At 40.9% G+C, this 15,279-nt stretch overlaps 1 protein-coding gene across 2 annotated transcripts in view; it reads left to right on the top strand.

The window, feature by feature from the left end:
• LOC145353684 (ankyrin repeat domain-containing protein SOWAHC-like) overlaps nt 1-12,626 on the top strand; it is an 87,282-nt gene extending 74,656 nt beyond the window's left edge. For both annotated transcript variants that reach the window (XM_080204457.1, XM_080204456.1), the window contains 2 exons: nt 7,864-7,965; nt 12,515-12,626. In XM_080204457.1, coding sequence (XP_080060583.1) covers nt 7,864-7,965; nt 12,515-12,601 — 189 coding nt within the window. In that variant the 3' untranslated portion in view covers nt 12,602-12,626. The remainder of the gene's footprint in view (nt 1-7,863; nt 7,966-12,514) is intronic.
• The last annotated feature ends 2,653 nt before the right edge of the window (nt 12,627-15,279 follow it).

The following is a 15,279-nucleotide window of genomic DNA, read 5'->3' as shown; positions in this document are numbered from 1 at the left end:
CTATATTCATGAGGTCGAAGTGCCAGTGTTGGGTGCCGAGTCACCTAATGAAGGAGCAGCACTCCAAAAGCTCGTGATTCCAAATAAACCTGTTGGACTTTAACCTGCTATTGTGAGACCTCTTCCATATTCAGTTGTTTCTCTCTCTATTTCTGTCTGGTATCTGTTGTATGTACACCTCATCCTTTTCACCTTCACCTGTGTGTGTCATCATTCAGGGTGCTGGATTCATTTGTTCTATCTTCTCCTTCAAGGGAATTTGCCTTGACATTGCCTGTCATACTTTTTTCTTTGAAAGCGGTCCATTGTTTAGCCACTGTGTTTTTTGCCAACATTTAATTCCAACACTATTGACTCGGATGCATTCTCAAACGGCATCTAAGTTGGTATCTCTTCTCCCCCTCCCCCTCCCCCTCCCCCTCCCCCTAAGTTAATTACCCTTGCTCTGGATTGTTCCTTGTCGTTTTCCCTGGCCAACTTCACCCTTATGATAAAATCACTGTATCCTGAATGCTCTTCCTCTGATATGTAATCGTTTGGGTCAACTCATTCCCCAGGACCACGTCTAACAATGCCTGCCCTTTTGTCAAACTGGAAGCATATTGATGCAGAAAATTATCTTGAACACATTCTAGGAGCTCTCGCATTCTTGGCCCTTTGCACTATTCCTATCTGAGTCTGTATTTGGATAATTGAAGTTTCCCATTATAATTACTGTACAATTCTTGCATCTCTTTGTAATTTCTTTGCAAAGTTGTTTCTCTCTGTCGCTTCCACTGGTGGTCAATATACTGCACTGGTCAATGTTATTGCACCTTTTTTATTCTGTACCTCTAGCCAGAGAGATTCCATCCTTGACCCCTCTGCAACACCCTCTCTTCAGTGACATCAATGCCACCATTCCACCACCATCCCCAAAAGTTCCTTTCTTATCTCTCCTAAACATCTTTTACCCAGGAATATTTAATGCCTAGTCCTGCCCTCCTTAAACTAGTTCTCTGTTATAGCAATGATATCATAATTCCATTCGTTAACCTGAGCCTGCAGTTTACCAACTTTTAATCCATGCTCCATGCATTCACGTTAATGTGCATGAATCCTCATTTACCTTTTTTCTTTCTCTCTTACTCTGACTCCATGTAATAACTTAGTATTGCCGACTCTAATTCTATTAAATATTCCAAGTACTCTATTTACCTTGACAGTATTCTCTGATATATCCTCCTTATCAGTTAATGCTTCTCTACTTCTCTCAGTTTTTTTTCCTGAATTTCCCTTCAGTACCCATCTCTCCGCAGATCTAGTTTAAGCCTCCCCCAGTAGCATTGACAGATCTCCCCAGGGGGACATTAGTCCCAATCATGTTAAGGTGTAACTGGTCCTCGTGCAGGTCTCTCTGCTCCAGCACAGGTTGCAGTGCCTTAGAAATCTAAAACCCTCCTACTTAATTTCTGCAGCCGCATATTGAATTGTTCAATATCCCCATTTTTATGCTCACTAATGCGTCCTGGTGAGAATAATCCTGAGATTACTGCTCCTGAGGCCCTATTTTTAATTCCTCTCTGAGTTCCCTAAAAGGGCCGCGTCTCTTTACCTACCTATGTCATTGGTCCCAATGAGGGCCATGACCTCTGGCTGTTTAACCTCTCCCAAAAGAAAGTCCTGCAAAAGCTCTGTGACATCCTTGACCCTGGCACCAGAGAAACAACATACCACCCTGACCACAGAAATACTTGCCTCCTCCCCTAAATATGAAACCCCCTACCATTATAGCACTTCCACTCTTCCTCCTCTCCTCCTGTGCAGCTGAGCCACCCGTTGCATCACAAACTTAGCTTTCACTGCAGTCCTCCGAGGGATCATCTCGTGCACCAGTATCCAAAATGGAGAAGAGTTAGGCAGTGAGATGGCCTCGGGAGATTCCTGCATTGCTTGCCTGTTTCTCTTAGATACTCTGCTAGTCATTTGTTTTCCTTCTCTGCCTGTTTACTTGGCTGTGATGAGACCATCTCTCTAAGCATGCTGTCCATGCGATCCTCGGCTTTCTGGATACATCACAGTGAATCCAGCCACGTCCCAGATTCTGCAAATCAACTCAAGTTTCTGCAGCTGGTCACATTTCCTGCAGATGAGTTTGTCAATTATAAACTGAATTGCATCTATCCAGTCTAATTTTATCTTGGGTGCTTTAAGCTGATGCAGACAGAAATGACTTCACCTTGCTTGTTGTAGTTAGATTAATGCTCAGGCTCTTGATCTGCAAACCTCAATAAGATGTTTGCCTTAATGGTAATGATTTTCCATAACTAAACCATACAGTTCGTAATTTTGTGTTCTTATTCTATTTGATGTATATATCAGCTATAAATGGTAAATAGCTGAGGGGTCGGTGCTGAGGGGCCTCAGCTATTTACCATTTATATAGATGATCTGGAGGAGGGAACCGAGTGTAGGGTGTCGAAATTTGCTGATGACACCAAGATTGGTGGAAAGGCAAATTGTGCGGAGGGTGTGGAGAGTCTACAGAAGGATCTAGATAGGCTGGGCGAATGGGCCAGGAAATGGCAAATGGAATTTAATGTTGGCAAGTGCGAGGTGGTCCACTTTGGTAGGAATAATGGTAGGAAGGATTATTACTTGCGTGGAGAAAAACTGCAGCAGGTGACGGTGCAGAGGGACCTCGGGGTCCTTGTGCATGAGTCGCAAAAACCCAGCTTGCAGGTGCAGCAGGTGGTCAGGAAGGCGAATGGGATGCTGGCCTTCATAGCGAGGGGGATTGAATATAAAAGTAGGGAGGTCTTGCTGCGGCTGTATAGGGCATTGGTGAGGCCGCAGCTGGAGTACTGTGTGCAGTTTTGGGCGCCGTACTTACGCAAGGATATTTTGGCCTTGGAGGGAGTGCAGAGGAGGTTTACTAGGATGATGCCGGAGTTGAGGGGGTTGAGCTATGAGGAGAGGCTGAATAAATTAGGCTTGTACTCGTTGGAGTTTAGAAGAATGAGGGGAGATCTCATTGAGACGTATAAGATGATGAATGGGATGGATAGGATAGAGGTGGAGAGACTCTTCCCGCTCAGAAAGGATAGTAGGACTAGGGGGCACAGCCTCAAGATAAAGGGGGGGCGGTTTAGAACGGAGTTGAGGAGGAACTTCTTCACTCAAAGGGTGGTGAATCTCTGGAATTCTCTGCCGTTGAAGTGGTGGAGGCTACCTCGCTAAATATTTTTAAGACGCGGGTTGATGGGTTTTTGATAAGAGAGGGGATTAAGGGTTATGGGGAGAGGACGGGAATGTGGAACTGAGCCACGACAGATCAGCCATGATCTTATTGAATGGCGGGGCAGGCTCGAAGGGCTAGTTGGCCTACTCCTGCTCCTATTTCTTATGTTCTTATGACTTTTACTCATACTATAGGTAGATAAATCCCAGGGACCTGATGACATATATCCCAGGACATTGTGGGAGGTTAGGGAGGAAATTGCGGGTCCCCTAGCCGAGATATTTGAATCGTCAATAGTCAAGGGTGAGATGCCTGAAGATTGGAGAGTGGCAACTATTGTGCCTTTGTTTAAAAAGGGCAGCACAAAAAGCCTGGGATCTACGAGCCAGTGAGCCTCACATTTGTGGTGGGTAAATTGTTGGAAGGTATTGAGAGACAGGATCTACAGGCATTTAGAGATGCAAGGACTGATTAGGGACAGTCAGCATGGCTTTGTGAGTGGAAAATCATGTCTCACAAATTTGATTGAGTTTTTTGAAGGGGTAACCAAGAAGGTAGTTGAGGGCAGTGCAGTTGATATTGTCTATGTAGACTTTAGCAAGGCCTTTGACAAGGTACTGCATGCTAAGTTATTGCATTAAGTTAAATTTCACGGGATACAGGGTGAGGTACCTAATTGAGTACAAAATTGGCTTCTTGACATAATAAAAAGTCTGACAACACCAGGTTTTAGTCCAACCGATTTATTTGATAATAGACTCCGTATACACAGGATTTGCTCAGATGAGGAGGATCGTGACTGAGTCAGACTTTTTACTGTGTTTACGCCAGTCCAACGCCGGCATACCCACTTCTTGACATAAGCCAGAGGGTGGTTGTGGAGAGTTGTTTTTCAAACTGGAAGCCTGTGACCAGCGGTGTGCCTCAGGGATCAGTGCTGGGTCCACTGTTATTTGTCATTTATATTAATGATATTGATGAGAATATAGGAGGCATGGTTAGTAAGTTTGCAGATGACACCAAGATTGGTGACGTAGTTGACAGTGAAGAAAGTTATCTGCAATTGCAACAGAATCTTGGTCAGTTGGCCCAGTGGGCTGACGAATGGCAGATGGAGTTTAATTTAGACAAATGCAAAGTAACGTGTTTTGATAGATTGAACCAGGGCAGGATTTACTCAGTTAATGGTAGGGCATTGGAGAGAGTTACAGAACAAAGAGATCTAGACGTATATGTTCATAGCTGTGTCCACCTGTGGAATCACAGGTAAAAGGTCTGACAACACCAGGTTTTAGTCCAACCGATTTATTTGATAGTAAACGCACAAGCTTTCGGGTTAGTCCCTTCATCAGGTGAATGGAGAGTTCTGGCCTCAGACAGAGCATATAAAGCACAGACAGGTTAGAGATTACTGATTAGAATGTGAATCTTTACACCTAACCTGCTGTTCAAGTCTTGAAGTGGCTGACAATGTGAGTGGAAGGAGCACTGATCACAGGTTAAAGAGATGTGTATTGTCTCCAGACAGTACAGTGAGTGAAGTTTTGCAAACCCAGGCAAGTGTTGGGGGTTACAGATAGTGCGACATGAACCCAGGATCCTTGTTGAGACTGTCCTCGTGTGTGGAACTTGGCTATCAGTCTCTGCTTAGCGACTCTGCGCTGTCGTGTGTCGTGAAGGCCACCTTGGAGAATGCTTACCCGAAGGTCAGAGGCTGAATGCCCGTGACCACTGAAGTGTTCGCCAACAGGAAGGGAACAGTCTTGCCTGGTGGTGATAGCCAAGTTCCACACACATGAGGACGGTCTCAACAAGGATCTTGGGTTCATGTCGCACTATCTGTAACCCCCAACACTTGCCTGGGTTTGCAAAACCTCACTCACTGTACTGTCTGGAGACAATACACATCTCTTTAACCTGTGATCAGTGCTCCTTCCACTCACATTGTCAGCCACTTCAAGACTTGAACAGCAGGTTAGGTGTAAAGATTCACATTCTAATCAGTAATCTCTAACCTGTCTGTGCTTTATATGCTCTGTCTGAGGCCAGAACTTTCCATTCACCTGATGAAGGGACTAACCCGAAAGCTTCTGCGTTTACTATCAAATAAATCGGTTGGACTAAAACCTGGTGTTGTCAGACTTTTTACTGTGTTTACCCCAGTCCAACGCCGGCACATCCACATCATGAGTCACAGGTAGACAGAGTGGTGAAGAAGGCATTCGGCATGCTCGGTTTCATCAGTCAGAACATTGAATACTGGAGTTGGGATGTTTTGTTGAAGTTGTACAAGACATTGATAATGCCACGCTTGGAATACTGTGTGCAATTCTGGTCACCCTATTATAGAAAGGATATTATTAAACTAGAAAGAGTGCAAAAAAGTTTTACTAGGATGTTACCAGGACTTGATGGATTGAGTTATAAGGAGATGCTGAATAGACTGGGACTTTTTTCTCTGGAGCGTGGGAGGCTGAGGAGTGACCTTATAGAGGTCTATAAAATAATGAGGGGCATAGATGAAGTAGATAGTCAATATCTTTCCCCAAAGATAGGGGAGTCTAAAACTAAAGGGCATAGGTTTAAGTTGAAAAGGGAATCCAGAGAGGCCATTGTTTCACACAGAGGGTGGTGAGTGTCTGGAACAAGCTGCCAGAGGTAGTAGTAGAGGCAGGTACAATTTTATCTTTTAAAAAGCATTTAGATGGGTATGATGGGTATAGAGGGATATGGGCCAAATGTGGGCAATTGGGATTAGCTTCGGGGTTTTAAAAAAAAGTGGCATGGACAAGTTGGGCCAAAGGATCTGTTTCCATGTTGTAAACCTCTATGACTGTATTTTCTGGAAATGTTGTTGCTTCATGAAAGGAAACAGCCCTAACCTTCTAAACTTTGTGTGCTTTAAAGAAAGCTTTGTTTCGATATTCGTTATGTATATTATGTGCACATTTGGAGATGAAACCATGATCAAATTTATTTTATTGCCATATAAAACCAATGGGCCTCTATAATTTTATTAAGTTTAGCTCTTGATTTGTGAATCATGTGAGAGTTTGCTTGGTGATGATCGCTATCAGCAGGTAAAATGGGTTTCTTACTGCTGGTATTGACATTTGATTCCAGTTGTCCCTCGCCACAATCCTAATGTTCCCTACTGACAATAATTGACCATTCCCCACTTTTCAGTTTTTAGCAGAATTCAGTTATGGAAAAGTGCCTTCCACCTGCTTGTTGGTGTGGTTGAGACAGTAAAAAGTCTGACAACACCAGGTTTTAGTCCAACCTATTTATTTGATAATATTCTCACAAGCTTTCGAGGGGACTGCCTCTTCGTCAGGTGAATGGAGAGTTAATATTATCAAATAAATAGGTTGGACTAAAACCTGGTGTTGTCAGACTTTTTACTGTGTTTACGCCAGTCCAACGCCGGCATACCCACTTCATGACAGTGTGGTTGAGAGCCAGAGTTCAACATCTGGTGATTCACTGATGCTAACCTGGATTCAGTATGTCAAATTCAAAGGATTTGTTCTATTGTCTATCCAATCAAGATTTTGTTGAGTTTTTTTGGTCTCAGAAAGGGCAGTGCTTCCAATAATACTTTCCATTCCCCATAGTGTTAGCATCAAGCACTCTTGGTATAGCACCTTTTCAGTTTGAGTTCAGTAACTCCCTTCAGTCTCAAAAGCACCTCTTCTGCAGGGTTGTAACTAAATTTGGAGTCACTTTGTGCTACAAAACCACTGTTTTTGGAAAATGTATGAAATTATGCAGATGCTGATATGACTTGCAGCTGGCAAAGGGCATTTTAAATTTTGGGGTGGATTTAACAGCAGGTTGACTCTGCATCCCTGTTCTCTGTTTGCATATTTTAAACTATATGTTACTGGTAATAAGTATGAATAGATGTTACGTTTGGACTTGCTGTAAGGTGGAGACCAGGAGATGGATTTCCCTGGACACAACATGTCACTTGCATATCTGGTTGGGTAAATCCCAACTACAAGAAGTTCCCACCAAAATTAACCTGAGTTCATTTTCTAAAAAGATTTTCCTTAAAACTGGCATTGTGTAGTTCACCCTTAGAATTATGGTAAAATACACAAAGATATTAATCACATTAGAAAATAAAACATGTAAGCCTGTATTTTTTCTTCGTTAACAAATGCATACTCACAATAATACATTTTATGCATTATTATGGTAGGCAGGAGAATCAGAGAACAGCGTTACAGAGAGTGGCCAGTGCCAGAGCGTGCACCACTGTCAGTTTACACCCCCATCATTTTCACTCTGACATTTCCAGTAAAATGGTGCAATATAAAAATGGGATTTACTTGTAATATATAATGCAGTGGAAATCTTCGGTTATTACATCAGGAATGGACTTGGCATTAATTGAGCCCTACAAAATGAATTTCCAGAGTAGCTAGATTCTGTCTTGTATTACAAATGGTATTACTTTTACAAAATTGCTAGAATTTGGCAAGTTTTTTATCCGGGGATGTAATAGTTATTTGATAAATCAGTTGCCTGAAGAGGTCCCTGTATTCTCAAGACTAAATGACGGCAAATCTATACAGCAAGTAAGCTTGTTACATACTAGATTTTTAAATGAGATCTCAATTTTTGGTTTCTTGCAGTTGGATCCTCTAGAAAAGGAGTGGCTGAAGTGTGCTGCCAGTGGACAGTTAACTGCTTTGTGTGATCTTCTCAGGCAGGATCCATCTTTGGCAACAAAAAAGGTAAACTTTTATTCTAGACAAATTTATCTCTAGGGAAGGAAGGGTTTGAAAAAACCTCTCAAATATAAATGAAACAGTCATGCAATAATATGGCCTGAAATTTGGTAGTCATGATGTGGAGGTGCCAGCGTTGGACTAGGGTAAACACAGTAAGAAGTCTCACAACACCAGGCTCAAGTCCAACAGGTTTATTTGGTAGCAAAAGCCACTAGCTTTCGAGTGTTGCCCCTTCATATGGTGAATGGGAGTTCTGTTCACAAACTGGGCATATAAAGACACAAACTCTGTTTACAAAATAATGGTTGGAATGCGTGTCTTTACAGGTAATCAAGTCTTAAATGTAAGTGGAGAGATGGTTATTGTCTCCAGCCAGGACAGTTAGTGAGATTTTGCAAGCCCAGGCAAGTTGTGTGCCACGCAGATAGTGTGACATGAACCCAAGATCCCGGTTGAGGCTGTTCTCATGTGGGGAACTTGGCTATCAGTCTCTGCTCAGCGACTGTGCGTTTTCGTGAAGGCCACCTTGGAGAACGCTTACCCAAAGATCAGAGGCCAAATGCCTGTGACTGTTGAATTATTCCTCAACAAGAAGAGAATATCTTTCCTGGTGATTGTCGAGCGATGTTCATTCATCTGTTGTCATAACGTTTGCGTGACCTCCCCAATGTACCATGCCTCAGGACATCCTTTCCTGCAGCGTATCAGGTAGACAACGCTAGCCAAGTTTCATGTGTTGGAACTGTGTACCTGGTGGACACTGTTCTCACGTGAGATGATGGCATCCATGTTGATGATCCAGCATGTCTTGCAGAGGTTGCTGTAGCAGGGTTGTGTGCTGTCATGTTCACTGTTCTCCTGAATGCTGGATGGTTTGCTGCGGACAATGGTCTGTTTGAGGTTGTGAGGTTGTTTGAAGGCAAGAAATGGGGTTGTGGGGTTGGCCTTGGCAAGAAAAGAACACAAGAAATAGGAGCAGGAGTAGGCCGTCGAGCCTGCCCCGCCATTCAATAAAATCATGGCTGATCTGAAAGTGGCTCAGTTTGTCTTCACAATATTGAAAGCTCAGGGGAAGATGTCGTAGCTTCTCTGCTCCCCTACGGACAAGCTCACCATATACACAGGATCTGCTCAGATGAGGAGGATGCCAACAGATGCCTCCAGATGCTGAAAGATGCCCTCATAAGAACAGGATATGGTGCTTGACTCATCGATCAACAGTTTCATAAGAACATAACATAAGAAATAGGAGCAGGAGTAGGCCATCTGGCCCTTCGAGCCTGCCCCGCCATTCAATAAGATCATGGCTGATCTGTCGTGGCTCAGTTCCACTTTCCGGCCCTCTCCCCATAACCCTTAATCCCCTCTCTTATCAAAAACCCATCAACCCGCTTCTTGAAAATATTTAGCGAAAATATTTTTCGATGGATCACAGTGAAAAACCACATCGCCCTCCTCAGAAGACAAGCATGGGAAATGGTGGACAGAGTACCCTTTGTCATCCAATACTTCCCGGGAGTGAAGAAGCTACAACATCTTCTCCAGAGCTTTTAACATGTCATTGATGAAGAAGAATATCTCGCCAAGGCCAACCCCACAACCCCATTTCTTGCCTTCAAACAACCATATAACCTCAAACAGACCATTGTCCGCAGCAAACTACCCAGCCTTCAGGAGAACAATGACCATGACATCTCACAACCCTGCCACAGCAAGCTCTGCAAGACGTGCCAGATCATCAACACAGATGCCATCATCTCACCTGAAAACACCATCCACCAGATACATGGTACATACTCTTGCAACTGGGCCAACATTGACAACATGATACGTTGCAGGAAAGGATGTCCCGAGGCATGGTACATTGGGTTGACCATGCAGTCGCTACAACAACGGATGAATGAATACTGTGCAACAATCACCAGGCTAGAGTGTTCTCTTCCTGTTGAGGACCACTTCAGCGGTCACGGGCATTCGGCCTCTGATCTTCAGGTAAGCGTTCTCCAAGGCAGCCTTCACGAAACACGACAACACAGAGTCGCTGAGCAGAGACTGTTCCACACGTATGAGGACGGCCTCAACTGGGATCTTGGGTTCATATCACACTGTCTGTAACACCCACGACTTGCCTGGGCTTGCAAAATCTCACTAACTGTTCTGGCTGGAGACAATACACATCTGTTTAACCTGTGCTTAGCCCTCTCTCCATTCACATTGTCTGTACCTTTTAAGACTTGATTACCTGTAAAGACTTGCATTCCAACCATTATTTTGTAAATTGAGTTTGTGTCTTTATATGCCCTGTTTCTGAACAGAACTCCCACTCACCTGATGAAGGGGCAGCGCTCTGTAAGCTAGTGGCTTGTGCTACCAAATAAAGCTGTTGGACTTCAAGCTGGCGTTGTGAGACTTCTTTCTCTGAAATTTGATGTCAGTGCTGAAGGAATGGCAACTGCCACTGACCTTGAAGAAATACACCCAAGAAGCTCTAACAATCTATTGGAGTGTGGGCTTTCTCTTTTGCAATGTCAGTTTGAACCTAGGGCCAAGTTGATGGGATCTCTGGGTGTCCAGCGACAGTCCCTCAATCAAAATAAGAGGCCAGTCATATTGAAGAACATTGGAGGACAGGTTGCACTTGACCATGCACGACACACTTGTCAACAACTCTGATACTCTCCTGGCAAACCTATTTTCCAGGAATAATAAAAGGATGTTTTCTGGGGATAATTGGAGATATTATTATATAGATTATGATAGATTCCTGTTCAACTATGTCCAACCATTTCCTTGTGAAGGAGCAGCTGAATTCATCCAGCTCAGCAAGTTGACGAAATTTCTGATGTACAAGATTATCAAACAGAGCTCACTGATTTAACAAGACATACAACAAAAAATTGAGGAACATTCCCAGAGAATGAAATGTTGGCTAAGAATGTTCCTCACTCCGTGGCAGCAGAGAAGAGGCCAGGATTTAATTACCACAACTCTGACACTTGTTTGGCATAAGTTGCAAAGTTTTGTATTGTGACAGGATCATATTGTGTCAGGATTGCTCCAGCCAAAGAAATTTTGGGAAAATACTGAAGGTGAACTGGAAACCTGATTGATCACCTGAAAAGCACACCTGACCAGGTATTCTCTGAAATTCTCCCAGTTGAGTAAACTGATGGAAGTCTTATCAAGCAGCAAATATGAGCCAGTAGAGACAACCAGATGCAGAGTAGATGCACTGAGTTTGTATATCTCATAAGGTTGCATTTATTTAGTAATGCAACCTGATTTAAGAGCAAACAAAAGAAGCAACTTTAATAAATTTCCAGTGTAAAGAATCCAGCAGCATACTCCAGTATACAAAGTTTCAGTATTACAATAGACTAAAAACAATTGAATTGCACAAGTTCTAATTAAAATTTCATTATGATTGAATCTCCTAACGAATATCCATGTTCTTGCCTTTTCTCCTCAGAATTGCAAACATTGATCATGCCATATCTCATTTTCTGCTGTACCAGCTGCAGCATGCTCTCATTCAGTTACCAGGAATTTTAAGGGTGAGATGTCACGATGAGATTGACACAGTAGGCGATGAAATTTAAAGCTTCTGTCATCCGTCTTGCTGTTGCAAAAAACTCTGAACCATCAGAAGTCTGTTTAAAAAAAAAGGCTAAGAAATTCTGGGCAGTCCTCAGTAGGTTTGTGAACATGATGGTGGCAACAGGTGGAAGGTTATTTGCGTTCCCAGATGAGCAACTGACTGGCCTAGGAAGAGCATAGATCTGGACATTAGTACTACTGGAAGTTACAAATGTCAAATGAAACTGGGAAGAAGTTTGTCAGTGTTGTATGTTTAGTAGGCAGTTACTTTCTGACTCTGTATCAGAATGACAAGTAAACAAGATACTATAGGCTACAGGTCCCATAAGCTGCTGCCTTTAGGAACACAGGTGAAGTAAAATCATTTTTTAAAGCTGTGATTTAGTTATCAGCTGATCTGCTATCTTGATGTCTTCAGTGAATTTGGAGCACTGTGAATAAGTGAAGTGGTTCATACCTTGTCAAAAAAAGGACCAGTTATCACTGGATATTTCATCACGCTTCTTGATTGGCTGACTGAGAAGTATTAATACTAATTAATAAATTACATTTCTGTGCAGAGAAAGATGATGGCTAGGATTCTCTGATCTTGCCCACAGCTGGGATTCTCTGGTTCCGCTTCTATGAATGGAGACTTGGCTGAGTGCCAGATTCTCTGTTCATGCTGGCAGTGGTGGTGGCACATGCGATATTGGAAAATTCCAGCCAATGTGCTTGCACAGTACTTGAGTTTGTGAAGATAGGGTACATCTCATTCTAAGCCAATGTCTGGTTCACTAAAATTTATCTCACAAATTCAACATCCATTGGTTGCATTAAGTAGTTATTTATTTTCTACTGAAAGCTGAGTTATTGTTCCACATGTTATTTCTGTAATAGAATGGTAAAATAATGTGTCTGTTAAATAACTAATTTTTTTCTCTCCCATCTGAATTGTTCTCATGAAACTATAAAGGACTTCACATCTGTAAGTGACTATGTTTATATACTTTGGCTTTTATTTAGCATGCTGAATTTATCATGTAAAATCTGCAGTACTTAAATATGTTCAACAAAGTTAATACCCAATCCCTTTCACAATAAGGTGATATATTTAATGAGCAACTGCTCAAGCTATGTAAGTGAGATGATTGAAAAATCTTATTAAAATATTGCAATACAATATAGTTAAATTACAAATATAGGAATTTATTAGTTTGATAATTTGTACTTTGAACATTTTATCTAAGCTTCTTTGTGTTTTTAAATGGATTTTGCTCAGGCTACTAAGTCCCCTTTTTCTGTCATAACCTTTGAACATAATAAATAGGAATAGACCATTCAGCCATGACAATAAGATCATGGTTGATCTGATGTAGCCTTAACTTTACCTTCCTGCCTGTCCCCCATAAGCCTTGGCTTGTCAATTAAAAGTCTCTCTAACACATGTATATATTCAATGATTCAGTTTCCACTGCACTCTGTGGAAGAGAATTCCAGGCACTAAAGACTGAGTAGAAATTCCTCCATCTCCAACTTGAATGGGAAAACCTTTGTTTTTAACTGTGATAGGTTCCTGTGCAAGGTAAAAGATCCTTTCAGCATCTACCTTGTCAAGCCCCTTCAGAATATTTTATAATTTCAATAAGATCACTTCTCATTCTTCTAAACACCAACATGTAAGGACATGTCCTGCTCTACCTTTCCTCATAAGACAGCCTCTTCGGTCAAGGAATCAGCAAGTGAATCTTTGTGAACTGCCTCCAATGCAAGTATGTTCTTCCATAACTAAAGTGACCAAAGCTATACATGATGTTCTAATTGCAGTCTGACCAATGCCCTGTATTGATGTAGACAAACTTTTATGCTCCATCCTTCTTGTAATAAAGGTCAATATTCCATTAGCCACCTTAACTATTTGCTGTACCTTCATGCTGACTTTTTGGATCATGTACAAGGACATGAGATTCCTCTGTATCAATGCATTCTGCAATTGTTCTCCAGTTAGTGCTCAAAACAACCTCACATTTCCCCACGTTGTATATCTGAATCCCTTTGTAAATTCTTTGTATCCTCCTCACATAAAGGTTTTCCTACCTATCTTTGTATTGTCTTGCAAAATTGATATTTGACACAGGTCATTGTCACCTTCATTAATCTCATGCAAGTATATACTTCTTACCTCCATCGGCACTGGACATTCTAATGCTACAAATTCCCATATTAAAATTCTAAAATAGCATTAATGTTTGTAGTTATTTAGAACTAAGTATTCAAAATTCAAACCAAAAAATGCTGAAATGTAAGTTGCAGGATGCTTCTTCTGCAGTCATTGGTTTCAATACATATTTTGTGAATATTTAAAAATCAGAAATAATAGCCTGCGCGCATGTATTGCACATATATTTTAGTTTCATTTATCTATTTTTGGAATAGTGTTCAAGCACTAACTTAGAATTGTTGAAAATTTAATTAGCTTATCTAACTTGAATTTGCCGGCAGATCTCGAAGTTCCAATATCATTTCCCAGATGAATAAATTCTGGACTTGCTGACGAATCCTATTTAAAACTTTATTTTTGAAATAAACTGTCAAATAAAGTGAATGCAATTTAGAAGCCTGAGGACTGATGATTTTTTTCTGAAATATCTCCAGATAAATTCATATCAAAAACATCCAAGGAAGAAACTGAAACATGTTTTGGTTTTACTTGATGCTCAATAAAGGCAGCAAGAGAATACACGTTGTAACGTTTGATTTTTAAGTTACTTTAAAACTAGGCAAGATCCATGACTAAGTATTTTAAATATTATCTTTGAAAAGCTCGGGCACATAAATCTATAAAAGTTGCCCCTGTAATAATGTTGCCTTACTTAACAACTGAAATTTGTCTACTTGGTAATTATTGATAAATTTCAATTATTAAACATATGATTTTGTTTCCTTTTTTCAATCTAATCAAAATTTGGTTATTTCTCATCTTTCAAAAACACAAAGGTTATCAAGTGATTGGGTAGAACAGATCTATGTATAATAAATCTACATGGAAGGTCAAAATCAACTTGAAGTGGTAGCTGGCTCTGTTTGCTACCTAGCCACCTGCTGAGCCTACAGTGTCACTTCCTTGGTTTAACAGCTTAGAAACTAAGTGATCTACAACAGTAATGTTGGGAACTTGGGGAATGTTTTGCTGGGGCCCAAACCCATTCTATTAAATGTCAGAATGCCATATCGTAATAATTCAAATTACTCAAACCACTGGTTAATGTATTGGGAATGTTTCAAGATTTGTCCAATAAGTTTGATTGTGAATCAACATTGATTTTGTTTCAGTGGAGGATTTGAGGACATGATTGTACTGTTAAGTGCAGAAATGTTCAAAGTATTTAGTATAAATTGAAAAATGTTTTAAGTAATTTCATTATCAGCTAATGTGTTAACTTGTCTGAAAATCTAAGTTTTAAGTTCTTCACTAAATATATTTTTGTTTTTCACCTGCACTGTATATATGAAATTAATTTTTCTGTTTTTGATTCTAATAATCATGAAACAACCTGCGTGACATTAGGGGGTAAGTACCTGACAAAAAATATTTCGCAATCTAAAATTCTAAGAATTTTCTTTTGGCTTCTTTGGTTCCGGACCAGAAGATGGTACAATATATTTTAATTGAAAACTGTTACATTTTAAATTTATTTCATGCTAATACATTGAATATGATTTTTTATTTGTTAATAAAAC

This window comes from Carcharhinus amblyrhynchos, chromosome 16, assembly GCF_965287045.1.
Source record: "Carcharhinus amblyrhynchos chromosome 16, sCarAmb.v2.hapA, whole genome shotgun sequence".
NCBI lineage: Eukaryota > Metazoa > Chordata > Chondrichthyes > Carcharhiniformes > Carcharhinidae > Carcharhinus > Carcharhinus amblyrhynchos.
This window is presented reverse-complemented; position numbering and strand designations above follow the sequence as displayed.